General features: G+C 37.5%; 1 protein-coding gene across 1 annotated transcript; it reads right to left on the bottom strand.

The window, feature by feature from the left end:
* Positions 1-13,627: 13,627 nt before the first annotated feature.
* LOC121472109 (olfactory receptor 4C11-like) lies at positions 13,628-14,560 on the bottom strand. The gene has a single exon (XM_041723162.1). It carries the CDS (start codon positions 14,558-14,560, stop codon positions 13,628-13,630), a length of 933 nt encoding a protein of 310 aa, XP_041579096.1.
* Positions 14,561-20,857: the final 6,297 nt, after the last annotated feature.

Here is a 20,857-nt window from a genome sequence, read left to right as displayed (position 1 = left end):
GGAATTAGTCTAGCACACTCAGTTCCCAAGAGACAATGAAATTATCTGAAAGAAAAACATAACAAGGAACAATGACATTTATTTCTGACTTAAAATTATTGGAGAATCATAGTAGTTGGAACTTGAAAAATGTGTAGTTATGGCTGCTTGGCCAAAATACTTACAGAAATTGATGTGTGATCATCTTACCTCCATTTTTAGTCAATTCATTCACATCAGATGAGGAAATAAATCCCAAAGAGATAAAGCAAATCCTCTAAGTCTCATATCTAATCAAGAATCTTGCTTTTATTAAAAGTTTTACTCATCTGTTTGTTTCTAGAAATTTGCTAGTTCTAATTCTGTATAGGAACCTAATGTAATTTTGAAACAACTCAATGTTGGGGGATATGGTAATATTTATATATCTGGAAAAGCTCATCTTATTTTTGGTACAGAAATGAAACATATACCCATATTTTCCCTTCTGAATACTGACATGAGAGTTCAGTAGTTGAATGTGGGTGACCTCCACAGATTCTTCTTAGGATACTCTAATCTTTGAGTAAGCGAATTTATGGTCCCCATTTGATACCAGGCTCTTTTTATCAAGAGGTGGTGGGTACAGTCAGAAAGAGGACAAAAATTCTACACGTCTCATTCTGAGACAATGCTGCTGTATTTCTAGATAAATAATTTAGCCTCACAGGACTTCTGTCATCCTATTTGTGAAATGAGAAAGTTTCAGTTCATTGCCATCTATCATATGAACAGTTATTTCTACTATGAAAGGAAATCCATTCTGTCAGCTTGGAATAGTCATGAAATCCTGATGAAGAGGCAGAGATAAAAGAAGACAAAGCAATGAAAGGAACCACTGGACACACATCAAGACAAAGGAGAAAAAGTAAAATCTGGGGTGATTTCTCATCTTCAGACTCAGTGTTTGAGGTTTCCTCAGGAATTACTTTTAAGTAACTATTATATAAAACAAATGTCAGAGAGAAAGAAAAAAGGAAGGACTCTGCCCTTCATCTCACTAATTCCTTCAGGTGTCCTTTGAATCTTTCAAGTTTCATGCTAGTTTATATTAATTCTCCCACTCGGGATGTATTAGATATTTTGAAGAGGTCATCACTGGAAATACTTTTAATACTTTAGATTTAGAAATGGACAGTATCAGATGCATCTTCAGTGCTGGGATTTTAGGTCCTCTAGTGAGGTCATTGGAGTATTGGAAAGAAGTATGTGCAATAGTTTTGATTGAAAACTAAAATTTTTCCTCAAGCTGAGCCACCAATGTAAATGATTCCTTGAGTAGTAGGTTGGGATGGCATTGCACAGTGTCTAATGTCATCATTAGGAATTTGTCTAGGGGATCCCTGGGTGGCTCAGTGGATTGGCGCCTGCCTTCGGCCCAGGGCGTGATCCTGGAGTACTGGGATAGAGTCCCACATCAGGGTCCCTGGATAGAGCCTGCTTCTCCCTCTGCTGTGTCTCTGCCTCTCTCTCTGTGTGTCTCTCATGAATGAATAAATAAAATCTTTAAAAAAAAAGAAGGAATTTTGTCTGTCTGAGACCATATCCCCTCATGACCTGTCACATGTATCACATATAGCTTCTGCTAAACTGTGTGCTCTCAGCTGTCCCTTTGCAGCAACAGTGTGTTTAGCTCTTCCAGCTTTTGGGAAACTACAGCACTATGTTTTCTGTATATTAGAGCTGACAGAGTCATTGTTACATGTGTGCCTTTCCTTGTAGGACACAAAATAATGATAATAATAACAATGGTAAAAATCATAATAGTAATAATACTTCAGATTCAGACACAAGAATACTTCACCCTGTTTTGACATGTTCATTCTCTTTTTCCTTCTGAATTAAAAGAACAAAAAAATCCCAAAACACTATTTCCACTGGGAAAGTCCTTCAATTTAAGAGGTCTCAATACTAGTAGTTTTTGATACCTGTAAATTACATTGTTTGGCTTTCAACTAGAAGAAACTGGACATTTAAACAGAAACCTTGGTTTTGTGCTTCTGTTATTCAATCTATATGGTCCTTGAGGAACTCTTATTATTCCTTGAATTAAGACTCATCTCAAAGAATTTCTTCCTCCACTTTCTGAGCATTTCAAACTTGACAATGTCAATTTGTTTTGAAATTATTTATATTTTCATGTTCACAATCCTTCTACTTATTTTATAATCATGTATAGATGCATGTTATTATCTGATCATCATCTTAATAATTTTATTTTCTGCTTACTTCTGAGACTAGTTTCTTGCAATTGTCTTTACAGGGAACAGTAAAGCAATTTTATTTAACCCCCTTTTTCTATATTATTTTTTACTTTAATTTTAGAAGAAAATAAATCTCACCAGTATTGTCCAGGGCTTGAATTTTTATTTATTTTGCCATTTCTTCTGAGGTAGTTTGGGTGCAGAGCTCCACAATAGACTAATGCCTTAGGAATTGCTTTGTGAATAATTAGTATCAGAAATTCCTAGAACACCCCACTCTAAGTCTGGTAAAAGTCATGTATTGTCTTTGCTGATTCTGTCTCTCACCCACTGAAACCTGCCATTTGTAGTATGTTTACTATGCTCCTTTCTCATCTTCTTATAAGGTCTGTTAAAAGAGAATGATGAAAATGTTAATGACCCTGGGGAAAGCTTTTTCCCAAAGTCTCCCTCCATATTCAGAACCACAACAGAGAACTGACAATGAGCTATAATTTCAAGATGTCTTTAACAACTTTTTAAAAATGTTAAATTTATCTTTATTTGTTAAATTTGAAAACAAATCAATTATTGATTTAGGGCCATAGCAAGAATCCAAATGAAGAATTGTTTTATGAATGATATCTTGCTCATGGGAATAATGTGTTTAAATATGCATAAATATGCTAAATATTTAATGTAATGCATATATTAAAATATCTATTTTGGGGGTATTTTCCGATTGAAATTTATTTCCTCTGCTCTCTTGAAAGTTCTATCTGATTGGAAAAGAATTGGTTCAATAGTGCCATTGGAGTTTATTGCTTTTCTTTTTAATTGAATCTCTGCTGATATCTGGAGAAATTTCTGGGAAAGTCACTTATAGTTTATACTTGGAACACTTTGTTTTTTGTATATTTTTTATTGGAGTTCGATTGCCAACATATAGAATAACACCCAGGGCTCATTCTGTCAAGTGCCCCCCTTAGTGCCCATCACCCAGTCACCCCATCCCCCTGCCCACCTCCCTTTCCCCACCCCTTGTGGGTTTCCCAGAATTAGGTGTCTGTCTCTCATGTTCTGTCTCCCTCTCTGATTTAACCACTCATTTTCTCTCCTCTCCCCTATAATCCCTTTCACTATTTTTTATATTCCCCAAATGAATGAGACCATATAATGTTTGTCCTTCTCCGATTGACTTACTTCACTCAGCATAATACTCTCTAGTTCTATCCACGTTGAAGCAAATGGTGGGTATTTGTCATTTCTAATGGCTGAGCAACATTCCATTGTATATATAGACCACATCCTTATCCATTCATCTTTTGATGGACACCGAGGCTCCTTCCACAGTTTGGCTATTGTGGACCTTGCTGCTATAAACATTGGGGTTCAGGTGTCCTGCCGTTTCACTGCATCTTTATTTTTGGGGTAAATCCCCAGCAGTGCAATTGCTAGGTCGTAGGGTAGTTCTATTTTTGACTGTTTGAGGAACCTCCACACAGTTTTCCAGAGTGGCTGTACCAGTATTCCCACAACAGTGCAAGAGGGTTCCCCTTTCTCCACACACTCTCCAACATTTGTTGTTGCCTGTCTTAATTTTCCCCATTCTCACTGGTGTGAGGTGGTATCTTATTATGGTTTAGATTTGTATTTCCCTCTTTTGCCATCACTCCCTGATGGCAAGTGATGCAGAACATTTTCTCATGTGCTTTTTGGCCATGTCTGTCTTCTTTAGTGAAATTTCTGTTCATGTCTTTTGCCCATTTCATGATTGGGTTGTTTGTTTCTTTGCTGTACAGTAATAAGTTCTTTATAGATCTTGGATACTAGGCCTTTATCTGATATGTCATTTGCAAATATCTTCTCCCATTCTGTAGGTTTTCTTTTAGCTTTCTTGTCTGTTTGTTTTGCTGTGCAGAAGCTTGTTATCTTGAAGAGTCCCAATAATTCACTTTTTGCTTTTGTTTCCCTTGCCTTTAGAGGTGTATCTTGCAAGAAGTTGTTGTGGCCAAGTTCAAAAAGGGTGTTGCCTATACTCTCCTCTAGGATTTTGATGGATTCTTGTCTCACATTTAGATCTTTCATCCATTTTGAGTTTGTCTTTGTGTATGGTGTAAGAGAATGGTCTAGTTTCATTCTTCTGCATGTGACTGTCCAACTTTCCCAGCACAATTTATTGAAGAGATTGTCCTTTTTCCAGTGGATAGTCTTTCCTGTTTTGTCGAATATTAGTTGACCATAGAGTTGAGGGTCCATTTCTGGGTTCTCTATTCTGTTCCATTGATCTATGTGTCTGTTTTTGTGCCAGTACCACACTGTCTTGAAGATCACAGCTTTGTGGTACAACCTTGAAATCAGGCATTCTGGTGTCCCCGGCTCTGGTTTTCTTTTTCAATATACCCTTGGCTATTAGGGGTCTCTTCTGATTCCACACAAATCTTAAGATGATTTGTTCCAACTCTCTGAAGAAAGTCCATGGTATTTTGACAGGGATTGCATTGAACGTATAAATTGCCCTGGGTAGCATAGACATTTTCATAGTATTAATTCTTCCAATCCATGAGCTGGAATATTTTTCCATCTCTTTGTGTCTTCCTCAATTTCTTTCAGAAGTGTTCTGTAGTTTTTAGGGTATAGATCCTTTACCTCTTTGGTTAGGTTTATTCCTAGGTATCTTATGCTTTTGGGTGCAATTATAAATGGGATTGACTCCTTAATTTCTCGTTCTTCAGTTTCATTGTTAGTGTATAGAAATGCCACTGATTTCTGGGCATTGATTTTGTATCCTGCCACACTGACAAATTTCTGTATGAGTTCTAACAGTCTTGGGGAGGAGTCTTTTGGGCTTTCTTTTTTTTTAAGATTTTTTATTTATTTATTCATGACAGATACAGAGAGAGAGAGAGAAGCAGAGACACAAGCAGAGGGAGAAGCAGACTCCATGCAGGGGGCCCAATATGGGACTCGATCCTGGGACTCTAGGATCATGGCCTGGGCTGAAGGCAGGTGCTAAACCACTGAGCCACCCAGGTATCCCCTCTTTTGGGTTTTCTATGTACAGTATCATATCACCTGCAAGAGGGAGAGTTTGACTTCTTCTCTGCCAATTTGATTGCCTTTTATTTCTTTTTGTTGCCTCATTGCTGAGGCTAGGATTTCTGGTACTATGTTGAATAGTAGTGGTGAGAGTGGACATCCCTGTCGTGTTCCTGATCTTAGGAAGATCCTCTTAGAGTTTCCCCATTGAGGATAATATTTGCTGTGGACTTTTCGTAGATGGCTTTTAAGATGCTGAGGTGTGTTCCCTCTATCTCTACATTCTGAAGAGTTTTGATCAGGACTGGATGCTGTATTTTGTCAAATACTTTTTCTGCATCTATTGAGATGATCATATGGTTCTTGTTTTTCTCTTGTTGATATGATCTATCACGTTGATTGCTTTATGAGTTTTGAACCAGCCTTGCATCCCGGGGATAAATCCCACTTGGTCATGATGAATAATCTTCTTAATGTATTGTTGGATCCTATTGGCTAGTATCTTGTCGAGAATTTTTGCGTCTGTGGTCATCAGGGATATTGGGCTATAATTCTCCATTTTGTTGGAGTCTTCATCTGGTTTTGGAATTAAGGTGATGCTGGCCTCATAGAATGAGTTTGGAAGTATTCCATCCCTTTCTATCTTTTAGAACAGCTTTAGTAGAATAGGTATTGTTTCTTCTTTAAACTTTTGATAAAATTCCTTGGGAAGCCATCTGGCCCTGGACTTTTGTGTCTTGGAGGTTTTTGATGACTGCTTCAATTTCCTCTTTGGTTATTGACCCGTTCAGGTCTTCTATTTCTTCCTGTTCCAGTTTTGGTAGTTTGTGGTTTTCTAGAAATGTGCCCATTTCTTCTAGATTGCCTAATTTATTGGTGTATAGCCACTCATAATCTGTTTTTAAAATCATTTGTATTTCCTTGGAATTGGTTGTGATACCTCCCTTTTCAATCATGATGCTATTAATTTGAATCTATTCTCTTTTTTTTTTCTCTTTTGTTTTTAATAAGGCTGGCGGTGGTTTATCTATGTTATTAATTCTTTCAAAGAACCAACTCCTGGTCTTGTTGATCTGTTCTACAGTTCTTCTGGTCTCTATTTCATTGAGTTCTGCTCAAATCTCTATTAACTCTCTTCTTCTGCTTGGTGTAGGTTTTTTTTGCTATTCTTTCTCCAGTTCCTTTACGTGCAAGGTTAGCTTGCGTATGTGAGTTTTTTCCAATTTTTTGAGGGATGCTTTTATTGCGATGTATTTCCCTCTGAGGACAGTTTTTGCTGTATCCCAAAGATTTTAAATAGTTGTGTCTTCATTTTCATTAGTTTCCATGAATCTTTTTATTTTTTTTTAATTTTTATTTATTTATGATAGTCACAGAGAGAGAGAGAGAGAGAGAGAGAGAGAGGCAGAGACATAGGCAGAGGGAGAAGCAGGCTCCATGCACCGGAAGCCCAACGTGGGATTCGATCCCGGATCTCCAGGATCACGCCCTGGGCCAAAGGCAGGCGCCAAACCGCTAGGCCACCCAGGGATCCCTCCATGAATCTTTTTAATTATTCTCTAATTTTCTGGTTGACCCTTTCATCTTTTAGCAGAATGCTTTTAACCTTCACGTGTTGAGTTTCTTCCAAATTTCTTCTTGTGATTAAGTTCAAGTTACAAAGCATTACGGCCTGAATATATGTAGGGGACAATTCCAATCTTTTGGTATCAGTTAAGATCTGATTTGTGACCCAGTATGTGGTCTATTCTGGAGAAAGTTCCATGTGCACTTGAGAAGAATGTGTATTCAGTTGTGTTTGGATTTAAAGTTCTGAAAATATCTGTGAAATCCATCTGGTCCAGTGTACCATTGAAAGCCTTTGTTTCTTTGGAGATGTTGTGCTTATAAAATCTGTTATTTGCAGAAAGTGCTGTGTTGAAGTCTCTCAGTATTAGTGTTTTATTATCTAAGTATGTCTTTAGTTTGGTTACTAATTAATTGATATACTTGGCAGCTTCCACATTAAAAGCATAAATATTCATGATTGTTAGGTCCTTTTGTTGCATAGATAGTTTAAGTATGATATAGTGTCCTTCTTCCCTCTTACTATAGTCTTTGCGATAAACTTTAATTTATCTGCTATGAGGATTGCTACCTCAGCTTTCTTTTGAAGACCTTTTGAATGGTAAATGGTTCTCCAATCTCTCCTTTTTCAGGCTGTAGTTGTCCTTATGTCTAAAATGAGTCTTTTCAAGAAAGCAAATAGATAGGTCTTGCTTTTTTATCCAGTCTGAATCCCTGCGTCTTTTAATGTGGTCTTTTAGCCGATTCATGTTCAAAGTTACTATTAAAGATATGAATTTAGTGTCATCATAATACCTATTCAGTCCTTGTTTTTCTGGATTATTTCTTTGGGCTCCCTCTTTCTTTTACAGAGTCCCTCTTAATATTTCTTGCGAAGCTGGTTTGATGGTCACATATTCTTTCAGTTCCTTCCTGTCTTGGAAGCTCTTTATCTCTCCTTCCTCTGAATGAGAACTTTGCTGGATAAAGTATTCTTGGCTGCATGTTCTCATTTAGGACCCTGAACATATCCTGCCAGCCCTTTCTGGCCTTCCAGGTCTCTGTGGAGAGGTCTGCTGTTAATCTAATATTTCTCCCCATATAAGTTAGGGATCTCTTGTCTCTTGCCACTTTAAGGATTTTCTTTTTATATTTGGAATTTGCAAGTTTCACTATTAAATGTTGAAGTGTTGAGCACTTTTTATTGATTTTAGGGGTGACCTCTCTATCTCCTGGATCTGAATTAGGGAAGTTCTCAACTATGATTTGTTCAAATATGCTTTCTGTTCCTCTGTTCCTCTCAGTGCTCTCTGGAACCCCAATTAAATGCAGATTTTTTCCTTCTGAGGCTGTCATTTATTTCCCATAACCTTTCCTCATGGTTTTTAATTGTTTTTTCTTTTTTCCTCAGCTTCCTTCCTTGCCATAAACTTGTCTTCTATGTCATGCACTTTTCTTCCACTTCATTAACCCTCATTGTTACCAGTTTGGATTGCCACTCATTTAATTGATTTTTAATTTCAGCCTGATTAGATCTAAATGCTGCAGTCATGAAGTCTCTTGAATCCTTTATGCTTTTTTCCAGAGCCACCAGTAGTTTGATAATTTTGCTTCTGAAATGGCTTTCTGACATCAAATTGTAATCCAAATTCTGTAACTCTGTGGCATAGAGTACTGCTTCTGATTCTTTTGTGGTGAGTTTTTCTTTCTAGTCATTTTGCTCAGTCCAGATTGGGTGTATGAGTGGGCTGCATCAAGAATATCTACCATGACCTAAGTAAATTTCACCCTAAAAGATTCTGCTGAGGTTAGTGACCAGAAATCGAAAACAAGACCAGAATGAAATAAGACAATAGGACCACTAAAGTGAGAAACAAATTTTAAAACAAAGTAGTAAAAAATAAAAGGCCAGGAATCCTAAAGAAGAATAGAAGAAAAAGAAAGAAAAAAGGGAAAAAAAGGAGAAAAAAAGGTGGGGGTAGTGGGAGATGGTGGTGGTGTAGAAGTTGTAGTGGAGAGATAATGCAGTCTACTTGAGGGCTTATAGAGGGTGATCCTCTTGTTTCTGAGTATATTAAGTTCTGTATATTAGAATATGCTCAATCCCAAATTTATATAAACCAGAAATACTTGTAGAAAGCCCCAACATTGACCACCAAAACATAAATGAGATAAAAGAGGGGGACAGAATGGGAAAGAGGAATCTCACAGAATGAGCCAGCATGGTATATCACTTGGTTCTGGGTTAATTCTGGTCATGTGTAGAAGGTATTAACTTCCGCCATTGTAGAACAAAATGAAACAGAGAAAACAAAAAACACAAAACAAACAAACAAAACAAAACATATCGTATATCTCCCCAAATTAAGTTGAGTATGTTGAAAGGAATCTAGAAGTGAAAAATATATCTAAGACCTGTAATTATAGAAATATGAAAATCAAAAAGCAAGAATCTTAAAAAATGAAGAGGTGGTAAGATACTGTAGTTAAGGTGAGAAAAGAGAAAAACATCTGAAATTTACAGTCTGATATAAAAACGATTTTTACTGGAAAAAGGAAGAAGAAATAAAAAGAGAGGTATTCTCTGATTTTGTATACTGTAAATTCCTTGACTTCCCCTGGAGCTGCTGGGTCAAGAACTTGCTCTTCCCCTGTCCTTCCAGCTGGTCTTCTGGGGGAGGGGCCTGTTGTGCTGATTTTCAGGTGTGTGCACCTGGGGGAGCTGCCTCTCCCCCTGCCTGGTTCTGGGCTCAGTGGGAGCTGTTTACCCCATGAGGCCCCTCCTCCCTGGTGGCCCCGCTCTGTCCCAGGCATACGGTGACACTGAGGAACAACAACAGTAGCAGCAGCCAGCTCTCCAGCCCTTGAGTCAGCTCCTGAAGTAACTCCCACAGCTCCCAATCCCCAGGGGCCTGGATGCTCCGGGGGCGGAGGGGCTCTGACCTGCACAGCTCAGGGCATCCTGCAGCAGGAGCGTCCTCGCTGTCCTGGGCCCTCCTGCCTCTTCCTGTCCCGGGGGAGCGCAGAATTCTGGGCTGTGTCCCTCGGCGCCCTGGGATCCGGGCCTGTGCTGCTGGAATTGCGCTCCCCGGGCGCACAGCCTCCTCTGCGTGGAGCCACCTCCGAGGAGCTCCCGGTTGCGCTCTAGCCCTTTACCGCTGGGGCTGTTGCATGCTGCGGGCTCTTCCCCAGGGCTCACCTCCTCTGCTAGTGACCCCGGGGACCTGGGGGCTCCACTGCCCCTCCTGCGATCCTGCCTGGTTTCCCTGCTGAGCTCCTTTCTGTCCAGGAAGAATCCGGTGTGGGTTTTTAAAGTTCCTGCTTCTCTGGGCCTGGGCTTTCCTGCCCCGGAGGCTCTTGCCGCCCCCCTTAGTCTGACTCCTCGTGGGGCCCCTCTCCCACTTGATTCTTTTTTTTTTTTTCCCCACCTTCCTTCCTTGGTAGAAGCGAAAACTCTTCTCTCTGTAGCACTCAGGCTGTTCTCTCTTTAATCTCTTTAAATCTCAGGTCAAATTCGTAGGTTTTCAGGATGATTTGAAAATTATCTAGGTAAGTTGGTGGGGACAGGTGAGTTGGGGCCCCTACTCCTCCACCATCCTGCCCCGCCCCCTATACTTGGAACAAATTGTACTGCAGGCTTTCATTCTTTTACTTTTTTTGAGTATAAGTCATTGAAATTGACTCTTTTTTTTTTTTAATTTATGATAGTCACAGAGAGAGAGAGAGAGAGGCAGAGACACAGGCTGAGGAAGAAGCAGGCTCCATGCACCGGGAGCCTGATGTGGGATTCGATCCCGGGTCTCCAGGATCGCGCCCTGGGCCAAAGGCAGGCTCCAAACCGTTGCGCCACCCAGGGATCCCTGAAATTGACTCTTGACCACTAATATTCTTTCTTATTCTTCTCCCATTCGTGATCTTTCCTTTGTCCTCATTCTTTCTTTTATTTCTTTTCTCTTCCCACTCTAATCAAACCTCCTCTTCCTTTTTCATATAATATCCCAAATACCAGACCCTTACATGTTTGTACTCTCAGAGGAAACTTAAATGCTTCCTATGCAGTGTAAGGGTAGTTTCACCACTTTCACAGATAATTTCTTGACCTCACTAGTCCTTTTAAGAGAGACTATATATTCTTTTTCCAGTATATAAATAGCCAGAAATCTAGGATAATGTAGCCATTGTCTTTCCCTTCCCACTGGCCAAAGTTCACCACACAGTGGGCCATTTGCACTGCTATCTGGCCATGACCCTGGACCCATAAAATACTGTGTCTCTTTCCAACTGGTAGAAGATGTGAATAGAAAGCACTTCTTTTTTTGATTGTGGAATCCCACAGGCCACAGAACTTTAAGAACTCTACCCATGTGACAGCCCCCTGAAACTTCACAGTGTTTATCTTCTGCTTTCTGCCTTGTATGAACTTAGTAGGTGTGTAAGATATCTATTGTTACATACTGGGAAATAGCACTAAGCAAAAATTAGTGGCTAACAATCACAAAATCTAATATCCAAATTAATAGTTTTATTTTTTCATTTATTTTAAGATTATTTATTTAATTATTTGAGACAGAGCACAGAGGGAGAGAGAGTGGGAGTAGCAGACTGCCCACTGAGCAGGGAGCTCTAGGCAGAGCTAGATCCTAGGACCCTGAAACCAAGATCTGAGCTGAAGGTATATGCTTAACAGACTGAGCCACCCAGGTACCCCCAGCCCCCTGAATTAGTAGTTTTAAGTTGCAAAACCAAAATTTAAAGTCTTTAAATAAATTCAATATTTGATTATGATTCTACAACGTGGCTGGATTCAGCTGGGTGATCCATGTTCTGGTTTCACCTAGAGACACTCTCTGTGGAATGAATGGAGTACATGGTCCAAGATGGCCTCATTCATACATCTGGCAATTGGCACAGGTATGTCAGTTCTCATTCATTTCACAGGTGTAGATTGGGCTATACCAAACCACAGTTGTTGCAGGGCATTGGTTGTTTCACAAAAGCAAAAGCTTTAATGCCTCTCACACCAACTTTTAGGGATTATACAACATAACTTTTACCACCTTCTTTTCCTTTGGGAAGAGTTTACATGTGACATGTGTCAAGATATTAGCCCAGATAAAAGCATGGAGAGATAGATTCCACTTTTTTTTTCATTGAGATATAATTAGCATATAACATTATTAGTGGTTTCAGGTATACAACCAAATGATTTGATACTGTATATATTTCAAAATGATCATCACAATAAATCTAGATAGCAACCATCACCACACAATTATAATTTTTTCTTCTGATGAAAATTTTTGGATCTACTCTTTGCAATTTTCAAATAAATATTATAGTGTTATTAGCTATATACATTATGCTGTATTTTAATCATAGTAGTAATCCAAAATCACTGGTATGCACTAATTTTTAATTTAATATTAACATACTTTTATTCATGGGAAATAAATTTTTAATAAAAGTTACTGTATGGCCATTTATTCTGTGCAAATAATCACTATATTTAATGTTTATTTGTTTTTAATAGCTTTATTGAGATATAATCCACATACTAAACAATTTGCTCATTTAAAGTATATGATTTAATAGTATTTAGTATAGAAACCTATGAAACAATCAAGACTATCTACTTTCACAACATTTTGCCACCCTAAAAGAAATTCCATGCCTATTCATAGTGACTTATTCCTCTCCACCATCATCACAGGCACTCCTAGGTAAATACCAATAGAATTTTTCTTTCTTTCTTTCTTTCTTTCTTTCTTTCTTTCTTTCTTTCTTTCTTTCTTTCTTCTTTCTTTTTCTTTCTTTCTTTTTCTTTTCTTCTTTCTTCTTTTCTTTCTTTCTTTCTTTCTTCTTTCTTTCTTTCTTTCTTTCTTTCTTTCTTTTCTTTCTTCTTTTCTTTCTTTCTTTCTTTCTTTCTTTCTTTCTTTCTTTCTTTTTCTTTCTCTTTCTTTTCTTTCTTTCTTTCTTTTCTTTCTTTCTTTCTTCTTTCTTTCTCTTTCCTTCTTTCTTTCTTTTTTTCTGTCTTCCTTTTTTTATTTTTTATTTTTGAGAGAGAGGGTGAGTGTGCATGAAAACCAGGGATAAGGAAGTGGGTGGGGGACTGCAGCATGGAGGTTAGGGAGCGGCAGAGGGAGAGAGGCAACCTCAAGCAGATTCCATGTTGAGCACAGAGCCTGACTTGAGTCTTGACGCCATGACCCTGAAATCCTGACCTGAGCCAAAATCAAGAGTCCCTTGCTTAACCAACTGAGCCACCCAGGCAATCCATAATCTACTTTCTTTCAGTATAGATTTACTTTTCTAGAATTTTTAAAAAAGATTTTATTTATTTATTCATGAAAGATACATAGAGAGAGAGAGAAAGAGAGAGAGAGAGAGAGAGAGAGAGAGAGAGGCAGAGATACAGGCAGAGGGAGAAGCAGGTTCCCTGCAAGGAGCCTGATGTGGGACTCTATCTGGGGTCTCCAGGATCACATCCTGGGCTGAAGGCGGCGCTAAACTGCTGAGCCATCCAGGCTGCCCTTTTCTAGACTTTTAGTATAAAAGATATTATACAATATGTTACTTTTTGTATCCTGTTTCTTTCATTTACTGTAATGTTCTTAGCATAAATGCAAGTTATGGCAAGTTATCAGTATTTCTTTCCTTTTTGTTGATGAATAAAATTCCCTTATATGAATATTTAAGTTGGCTGGAATCTACTAGTTTCAGAGCAGAAGTACAGAAGAAAACTAAGGAAATAAGATGCATTATATTAGAGTACATTGGGAAAGTCAGGATATACACTATATTTGATATCTGTACAGATTAAGTAATCATCCAAAGTTCTCAATTCATCTTCTGCTCTCTGAGGTAATTATGACACGCCATAGCTTTCTCATGGCATTTTTCACTTCTGCATTTCTCAGTGTGTAGATGAGTGGGTTGAGAAAAGGTGTCCCAATAGTATAAAATACAGCCACCATCTTGTCCATGGGGTAAGTGGTTGGGGGGCGTGTGTATGTGAATATACACGGACCAAAGAATATGATTACTACGATGATGTGAGAAGTGCAAGTAGAGAGAGCTTTTTTCTTCCCTTCTGCACTATAGTTTCTCAGTGAATGCAAGATGACAATATAGGAGATCATCAGAATCACAAAACTGCCTGTGCAAATGGCCCCGCTATTAGACACCCATTCTAGGTTAATCAGATAAGTGTCCATGCAAGCAAGTTTCAGCAAGGGTTGCAAATCACAGCAGTAATGATCAATCAAATTGGGTCCACAGAAGGGCAATCTCAAGGCTGGGACAACCTCGGCTATAGAATGGAAAAAAGATCCTATCCATGCAAGAACAATCATGATAGTGCAGACCTGCCGGTTCATGATGGTTGGGTAACGTAAGGGCTTACAGATGGCCACATAGCGATCAACGGCCATGAGGATGAGGACAAAGACCTCCATGCAACCAAAGAAATGTAGTGCAAAGACCTGAGTCATGCACTCATTGTAAGTTATGATTTTTTTTGCAGAGAGTGAATCCACAATTAGTCTGGGGGCTGTAGAAGTTGAAAAGCAGGAGTCCGCAAGAGACAAATAAAATAAGAAATAGTACATGGGGGTCCCAAGTGTCCGGCTAAACCTGATGGTCACAATAATAAGCAAATTCCCTACCACAGTTCCCATATATAAAATGAAGAATATTATAAATACCATTTTCTTTTTCATAGGATCTTGAGTCAATCCTAACAGTATGAACTCAGTAACGGTGTTATTTTGTTGCATTATTTCATTCAAAGCAGAGAAAATGCAGGTTAGAAATAATTAATCTGCAAAGAAAAAAATATGAAATGAATAATCCACTTGGAGGTCAAATGCATAAACTTGATGATGGAAATGCCACTTACCAGTCTGTAATCCCTTACCACCTGTGTTGTTTTCTTCTGAATAAAGTGGAAATCATGGTATTTATACACTATTCACTTCATTGCTTTTGGAAACAATGAAATATATCAATAATGAAAGAGTACCTGATTCTTCAGGCATAATAAACATTCATTTAGGGTATTTGCTATGAGAAAGTATCTTTTTGAGCTGAATGTCTTTATTTACAGCAAGGACCTATTAGTGTAGAATGATGTAAAATGGAGAAAACTCATGCATATTTTGCATAATGCAATTTCATACTACTTCATCCTGGCAGTTCACTTTAAAATATCTTATAGTAAATAGTCTAAACATTCAAGGAATTATGTAGAAAGATTTGATAGTGTTTTCCTTAAGAAAACTAAAAGAGGGAGAGAGTGAGACAGAGGAGAAGAGAGAAACAACCAGAATTTTTGCAGTGAGCATTCAGTCAATTATTCCATTTTATCATGAACTTTATTTTAATCTGTTTCCTTGATTAAGTATATTTCCTGTTACTTTAACTCTCCATAATTTCTAGTTGACTGCAGTTCTAAATTCAGCTTCTATCTTAAAACTTTGTGCTCTGTAAATTGTACCGTGTTGTCCAAAGTTAAATTCTTCACCTCGTTCAGTACTTTCATCAGTCTTTCAGCATACTTTCTTAAGAACAGAAGGAGAGACTGATTGTAAATAAAGGATAAATGGAGAACCTTTGGCCTAAATCAAAATATTCTTTCAAGTTCTACGTATTTCAAACACCAGGGGTTTAAAAATGAGCTAAGGAGGTGACAAGTCATAGCTCGAACTTTTCAATTGAATTCTTGGAATCTATATTCTTGAGTGTCACATACTCTAAGTTCAGTAAGAGAAGACAGATAAGGAAGGGAACTAACATTTATTTATATATACCAAACAGTAGAAAAGTCCTTTTCTGTCCTCATCACATATAATTTCCATTAGTAGCATACTTAAATGCATAAAGGCCAAGTCATTTATTTACAACATGTACTCCAGACAAATGCATAATTTTTTCAAATATAAATGGATTTCAGAGATTGGTCTTTAAAATCAACTGCACTGGGGAAACCTGGATGGCTCAGTCATTTAAGCATCTGCCTTTGACTCAGGTCATGATACAGGGGTCCTGGGATTGAGCACCATCTTGCTCCTTGCTCAGAGTGGAGCGTGCTTCTGCCTCTCTTCCCCAGCTCAGATCTACTCTCTTTTGCTATCTCTCTCTTTAAAAAAAAAATCTTTAAAACAACAACAAAACCCCTACAATGCATAGGATGCCTGAATGGGTCAGTCAACTAAGCATCTGATTCTCAGTTTTCACTTGGGACATGATCTTAGGGTTGTGAGATTGAGCCTCAGGTCAGGTACCATGAGAAGCATGGGACCTGTAAGATTTTCTCTCTCTGCCCCTTCCTTCATTCATACTCTCTCTAAATAGATAGGATATTAAAACACACACACACACACACACACACACACACACACACACACAGTATAAATGAAAAAGGGCAAAAGAACTGATTTCAAAAGAAATTTTTCTTATAAAATAATGTTGGGGGACCTGGCTGGCTCAGTCAGTTAAGCATCTGCCTTCAGCTCAGGTCATGATCTTAGGATCTTGAGGTTGAGTCCCAAGTTAGGCTTCCTGCTCAACTGGGAGTCTGCTTTTCCCTCTCCCCCTGCTCATGCTTTCTTTCTCTTTTTGTCACTCACTATTTCTCTCAAATAAAATCTTTTTAAAAACGTCAAAAGATACCCAATTTCATTCGTGGAAAAATACATTGAAATTTAAATTCCAATTATATATTGTTTCACCTATTAGATTAACAAATTGACCTTTTTAAATAAATGTCTTTTAACAAACAATGCAGAAAGTGATGTGGGAAACAACTAACCCTGTACAACTGCATTTTTGGTAATTGTCTAAGGAGAGGCAATCTCTTGGGGAGCGATTTTCACCATTGATTATATTTCAATGTCACATAGACATAGGTCTGTTGATTTCATTTGTTGCAAGCAATCTCACTCACAGGCACAAAGACAATCATAGCAGTCCTTTCCATGTTGACAAAAGGAAAGAAACTTCAATGCTCATCACGAAGGAAGCTAAATGAATCAGGGATGGTATTTTACATAATCAACCAAAAATGTAATCTACTGTATGGATATATATGCAATGGTTTCTAAAATATGTTTTAAAGTGATAGAGTTCAGGACTGTCTGCGGGGGATGGCAATATTTTCATTAACTGCAGAATAATATATCTCACACACACTTGGACTCATATCAATGAATTGTATTTAAGAGAGTACCAAATAGCATAAAATTTGTGGCTTCCGAGTGGGGAATTGCATTTTTGGAATCAGAGATAGGATGACTTACCTTTTAAAATATTCCCATTGGTAATGAAAATATGTCATTATCATGCTCCATTAAAAATAAAGCCTTTATAATTATCATCATTAACTATACATCTAATCCCCACATCTGACTCTAATGATGCACTATAGGTTGGCTAATTGAATTTAAATAAAAAAAAAGGAAATAAAGAAAAAGAAAAAGCTTTTAAAAATCTTCTATTAGTAGATTGTTGTTAATTACATTGGCATATTACTGGTTCATACCAACTGTCTTCTGACAACAAGATTTCCAGGGCCAGAGTAAGATTTAAATGTCTGAGAAAGAGCTGAGTAAAAGCTTCAGGGTCTTTACCACTCGTGCCCCAACCACACTGCCATTCACTATAGGTTCCCCTACACTCTTAATCATTTCCCATTTAGGCTCTTTGTCCAAGTCTTCAGCAATAAGAATGAAAGCTTGTTTGTGGTTTCTAACAATTAAGTAAAAAGATATCTATCGATCTACCATTCCATGTATCTATCATCTATTTACCTACTATATCTAATAGAGATATAGTTTGAGACATTTGTATAGTTCATAATAATAGATATGAGTGGCATACATTCAAAAGTAGCAATGTAAGGAAGGTGACTTTTATCTGTTCACTGCTGAATTTTAGCATCTAAATGAAAGTACATATTTAATAATAAGTATTCATAGTGTTAAGGAAAGAATTAAGAATATTTCCTATAGATACAATCTAATAGTGTTTGGTCCTATTCAATAATCAGTTACTACTCAAAAAGGAAGCCTACTCCACCCAAAGTAAAATCATCATCTCCATGGAGCATTTCCTGAAATACTCAAATAGATATTATTTTTGTTTGTTTATATCTTTAGCAGGAGCTGCTATGCATTTCTCTTATTCCAACTTCTCACCTTAGATTGTAAAACACTTCCAGAAAATTCCCTAAACTTTCTATCCTTCCGCAAATGCCTTTATGTGTTAGACACACACTGTGGCATTGATCAGATAAATTTTCTCTGCAAATCAAATACAACTAAGTTAACCCTCAACACAAATCTTACCAGTTTTGATGAGAGCTTATGCAAAGGTTAGGATGTTCAGTCGTCCTCTTTTCTTCTCAATGTAATTTGGCCATTCTTTATTCAAATGAGAATTTTTTTTTTTTAAAGTGTTTCTAAAACTCTGTCTGAGCTGTTTGATGTCACTGAAGCTCAGGTTCTTGCATGCATAACAGAAGACAAAGTTGGTCCCAGATTCATTCCACACTTTCTGAAATCGAATTTCACGAGGAGTTTGAATGGGAGATGCTCTCTTTTGCTTTTCCTGCAGCAGTATTTAAACAGGAATGATGCAAAATATGGGAGTCTGGGGAAGGTCATTCCCTAAAGTGTCCCTTCCCTATTAATTAGGACACTTGAGCTAAGTGTGACAAAGAAAAGAACTTAATCTTCAATATGTATTAATAGATTATGAGGAAAAGATAATCTCTTCCTGCAATTAATTTATTTGGAAGAGATCAGCTTATTTGGGCCATAAATGCCTCTTTTGACTAGAATAATAATAAAAAAAAACTTGATTATCTAGTGCCCAGGACATGGTATCTGATACTGTTATCCAAGAAAGTAAATTAGGACTTTTTAAAGAAATGGCTGAATCTAGGCCTGGGGCAGAGAATGTACAAGATGAATTGGAGTATCTTATAATGCTCAAAGGTACGGATGCTAACACACATGTACAGTCACTGACACTGTAATGAGAATATGCCAAAGGGACACAAGAGCCAATGGAAAGACCCCCTAGTTTCAAAAGCTGGAAAAGAAAGCTACAAAATCAGTGACACTGAAATGGATTATAACTCATACTTTAAAAAATCCACAAGTTCATATTGATATAACCACTTAAATAAATAACTAATAAAGAGATGATGATAGACAAATCTCCCATTAAAAAGAATTCTTAATGATATTGTAGTATTCTGCTCTCAAAGGGTTATAGATAACTCTCAATCTCTTATTTGTGGGCTGTACACAGGTGAGTTTCTGCCAAAAGGCACATTGTGGAATGGGGCAGGGGGAGTAATTTTACAGAGGAGAAATATTTCAACACCACCTCAACCAGATGATCAAGGCTAAACACAATGGCAATGAGTCATACTGAAAGCATGTACCTACTGGTATTTTGTAATGCAAATGGAAGTTTACTACAGTGAAGTTTTTCCCTATAACCCACTACCCAATTCTAATCTAGAGTAAAGTACCAGACTAACCTCATATGAAGGTTTTATATAAAATGTCAGAGTAGTTCTCAAAACTGCCAAGTTCATCATAAATAGGAAAAGTTAAGGGGCTTCTGGGTTGCTCAGTAGGGTAAGCCTCCCACTCTTTTTTTTTCTTTCTTTCTTTTTTTTTTTTTTTTTTTTTGGCTTAGGTCATGATCTCAAGGTACTGGGATCCAGCCCAATGAGTGGTCCAAAGTCAGTAAGGAATCTCTTTCTCTACCTCTCCTAGCCTCTCCCTCTGCTCCTCCTTCTAATTGTACACATACCTTCTCTTTCTCAATAAATAAATAAATCTTAAAAAATGTTAATACACTTATTGTAATGGGCACTGAGTAAGCTATAGAATTGTTGAATCATAATATTACACACCTGAAACAACTCTAGTGCTGTATGTTAATCATACTTGAAATAAAAAAATAAAGAACATACAGAAAAACTGTCACTATCTGGAGGTGCTGAAGAAGACATGACAGTGACATGCAATGTGGTATGATATCTGAGATTCTGGTGAATAAAACGGCATTGGTTAAAAACTAAGCTGAATAAAGTATGGATGTTAGGTAAAAATAATGTATTTATAGTTGTGAAGATGTACCATAATATTTAGGATGGTAACTGGGGAAACTAAGAGTAGAGTATATGGGAATTCTGTATCATTTCCACAATTTTCCTGTAAACATAAGTCTGTTATAAAGTTTATTAACAATAGAGACCTTAGTTCATTTAATATGTCATCAATATTTATCTGTTTCTAGCATGGGTCAGAAATTCCTTCCTTTTCAATGCTGAATAATATTCCATTGTACAGATACCAGAAATGTGCACTGCAAGATCTATGTCCCATTTTGAGTCTAAAGACCAGAAACTGCTATAAAGCAGTTCAGGTCCATAGCAGGAGGCTGCTATAGAATCAGGAAGAGTTACTGTGTCAGTGACAAGCCCTCCAACATGAAGAGCTAAGGGTTCAGTCTGATGGCCCTCAGGTAGGACAAATCCTCTTACTCGGGGGAGGTTAGCATTTTCTGATTATAAGGCCTTCATCTGGTTGGATGAGGACCCTACACTAGTGAAAACAATCTACTTTATATATTCTGCCAATTCAAAAGTCACTATCATCCAGAAAAGTCTCATAGTCACAACCCAAAGCAATAGGCAAACAAATATTTGTGCACCCTGTGGCCCAGGCAAGATAAAACATAAAATTAGCCAGTACAAGTTCATTGCTTATCCACCTAGCACCTATACACATCCCCTTAAACTCTACTTGATCTCAAAATAAAGACAACACAAGGTCATAATTCCACCTAACATCATACAACTAACCTGCATACATACAACTGAAAATGAATTAAAATATCAAAAAAAGGGAATGTGATGTTTGGGGTGATTTTTACTTTGTCCTTGATATTCAGTAAGTTGAATACTATAGTGGAAAAAAAATAAAGATACTACAATCCAATGATAGAAAGCCTATATAACTTCAGTTACACGATAAGGTAATATGAAAGGAAAG

This window comes from Vulpes lagopus, chromosome 11, assembly GCF_018345385.1.
Source record: "Vulpes lagopus strain Blue_001 chromosome 11, ASM1834538v1, whole genome shotgun sequence".
NCBI classification, from domain to species: Eukaryota; Metazoa; Chordata; class Mammalia; order Carnivora; family Canidae; genus Vulpes; species Vulpes lagopus.
This window is presented reverse-complemented; position numbering and strand designations above follow the sequence as displayed.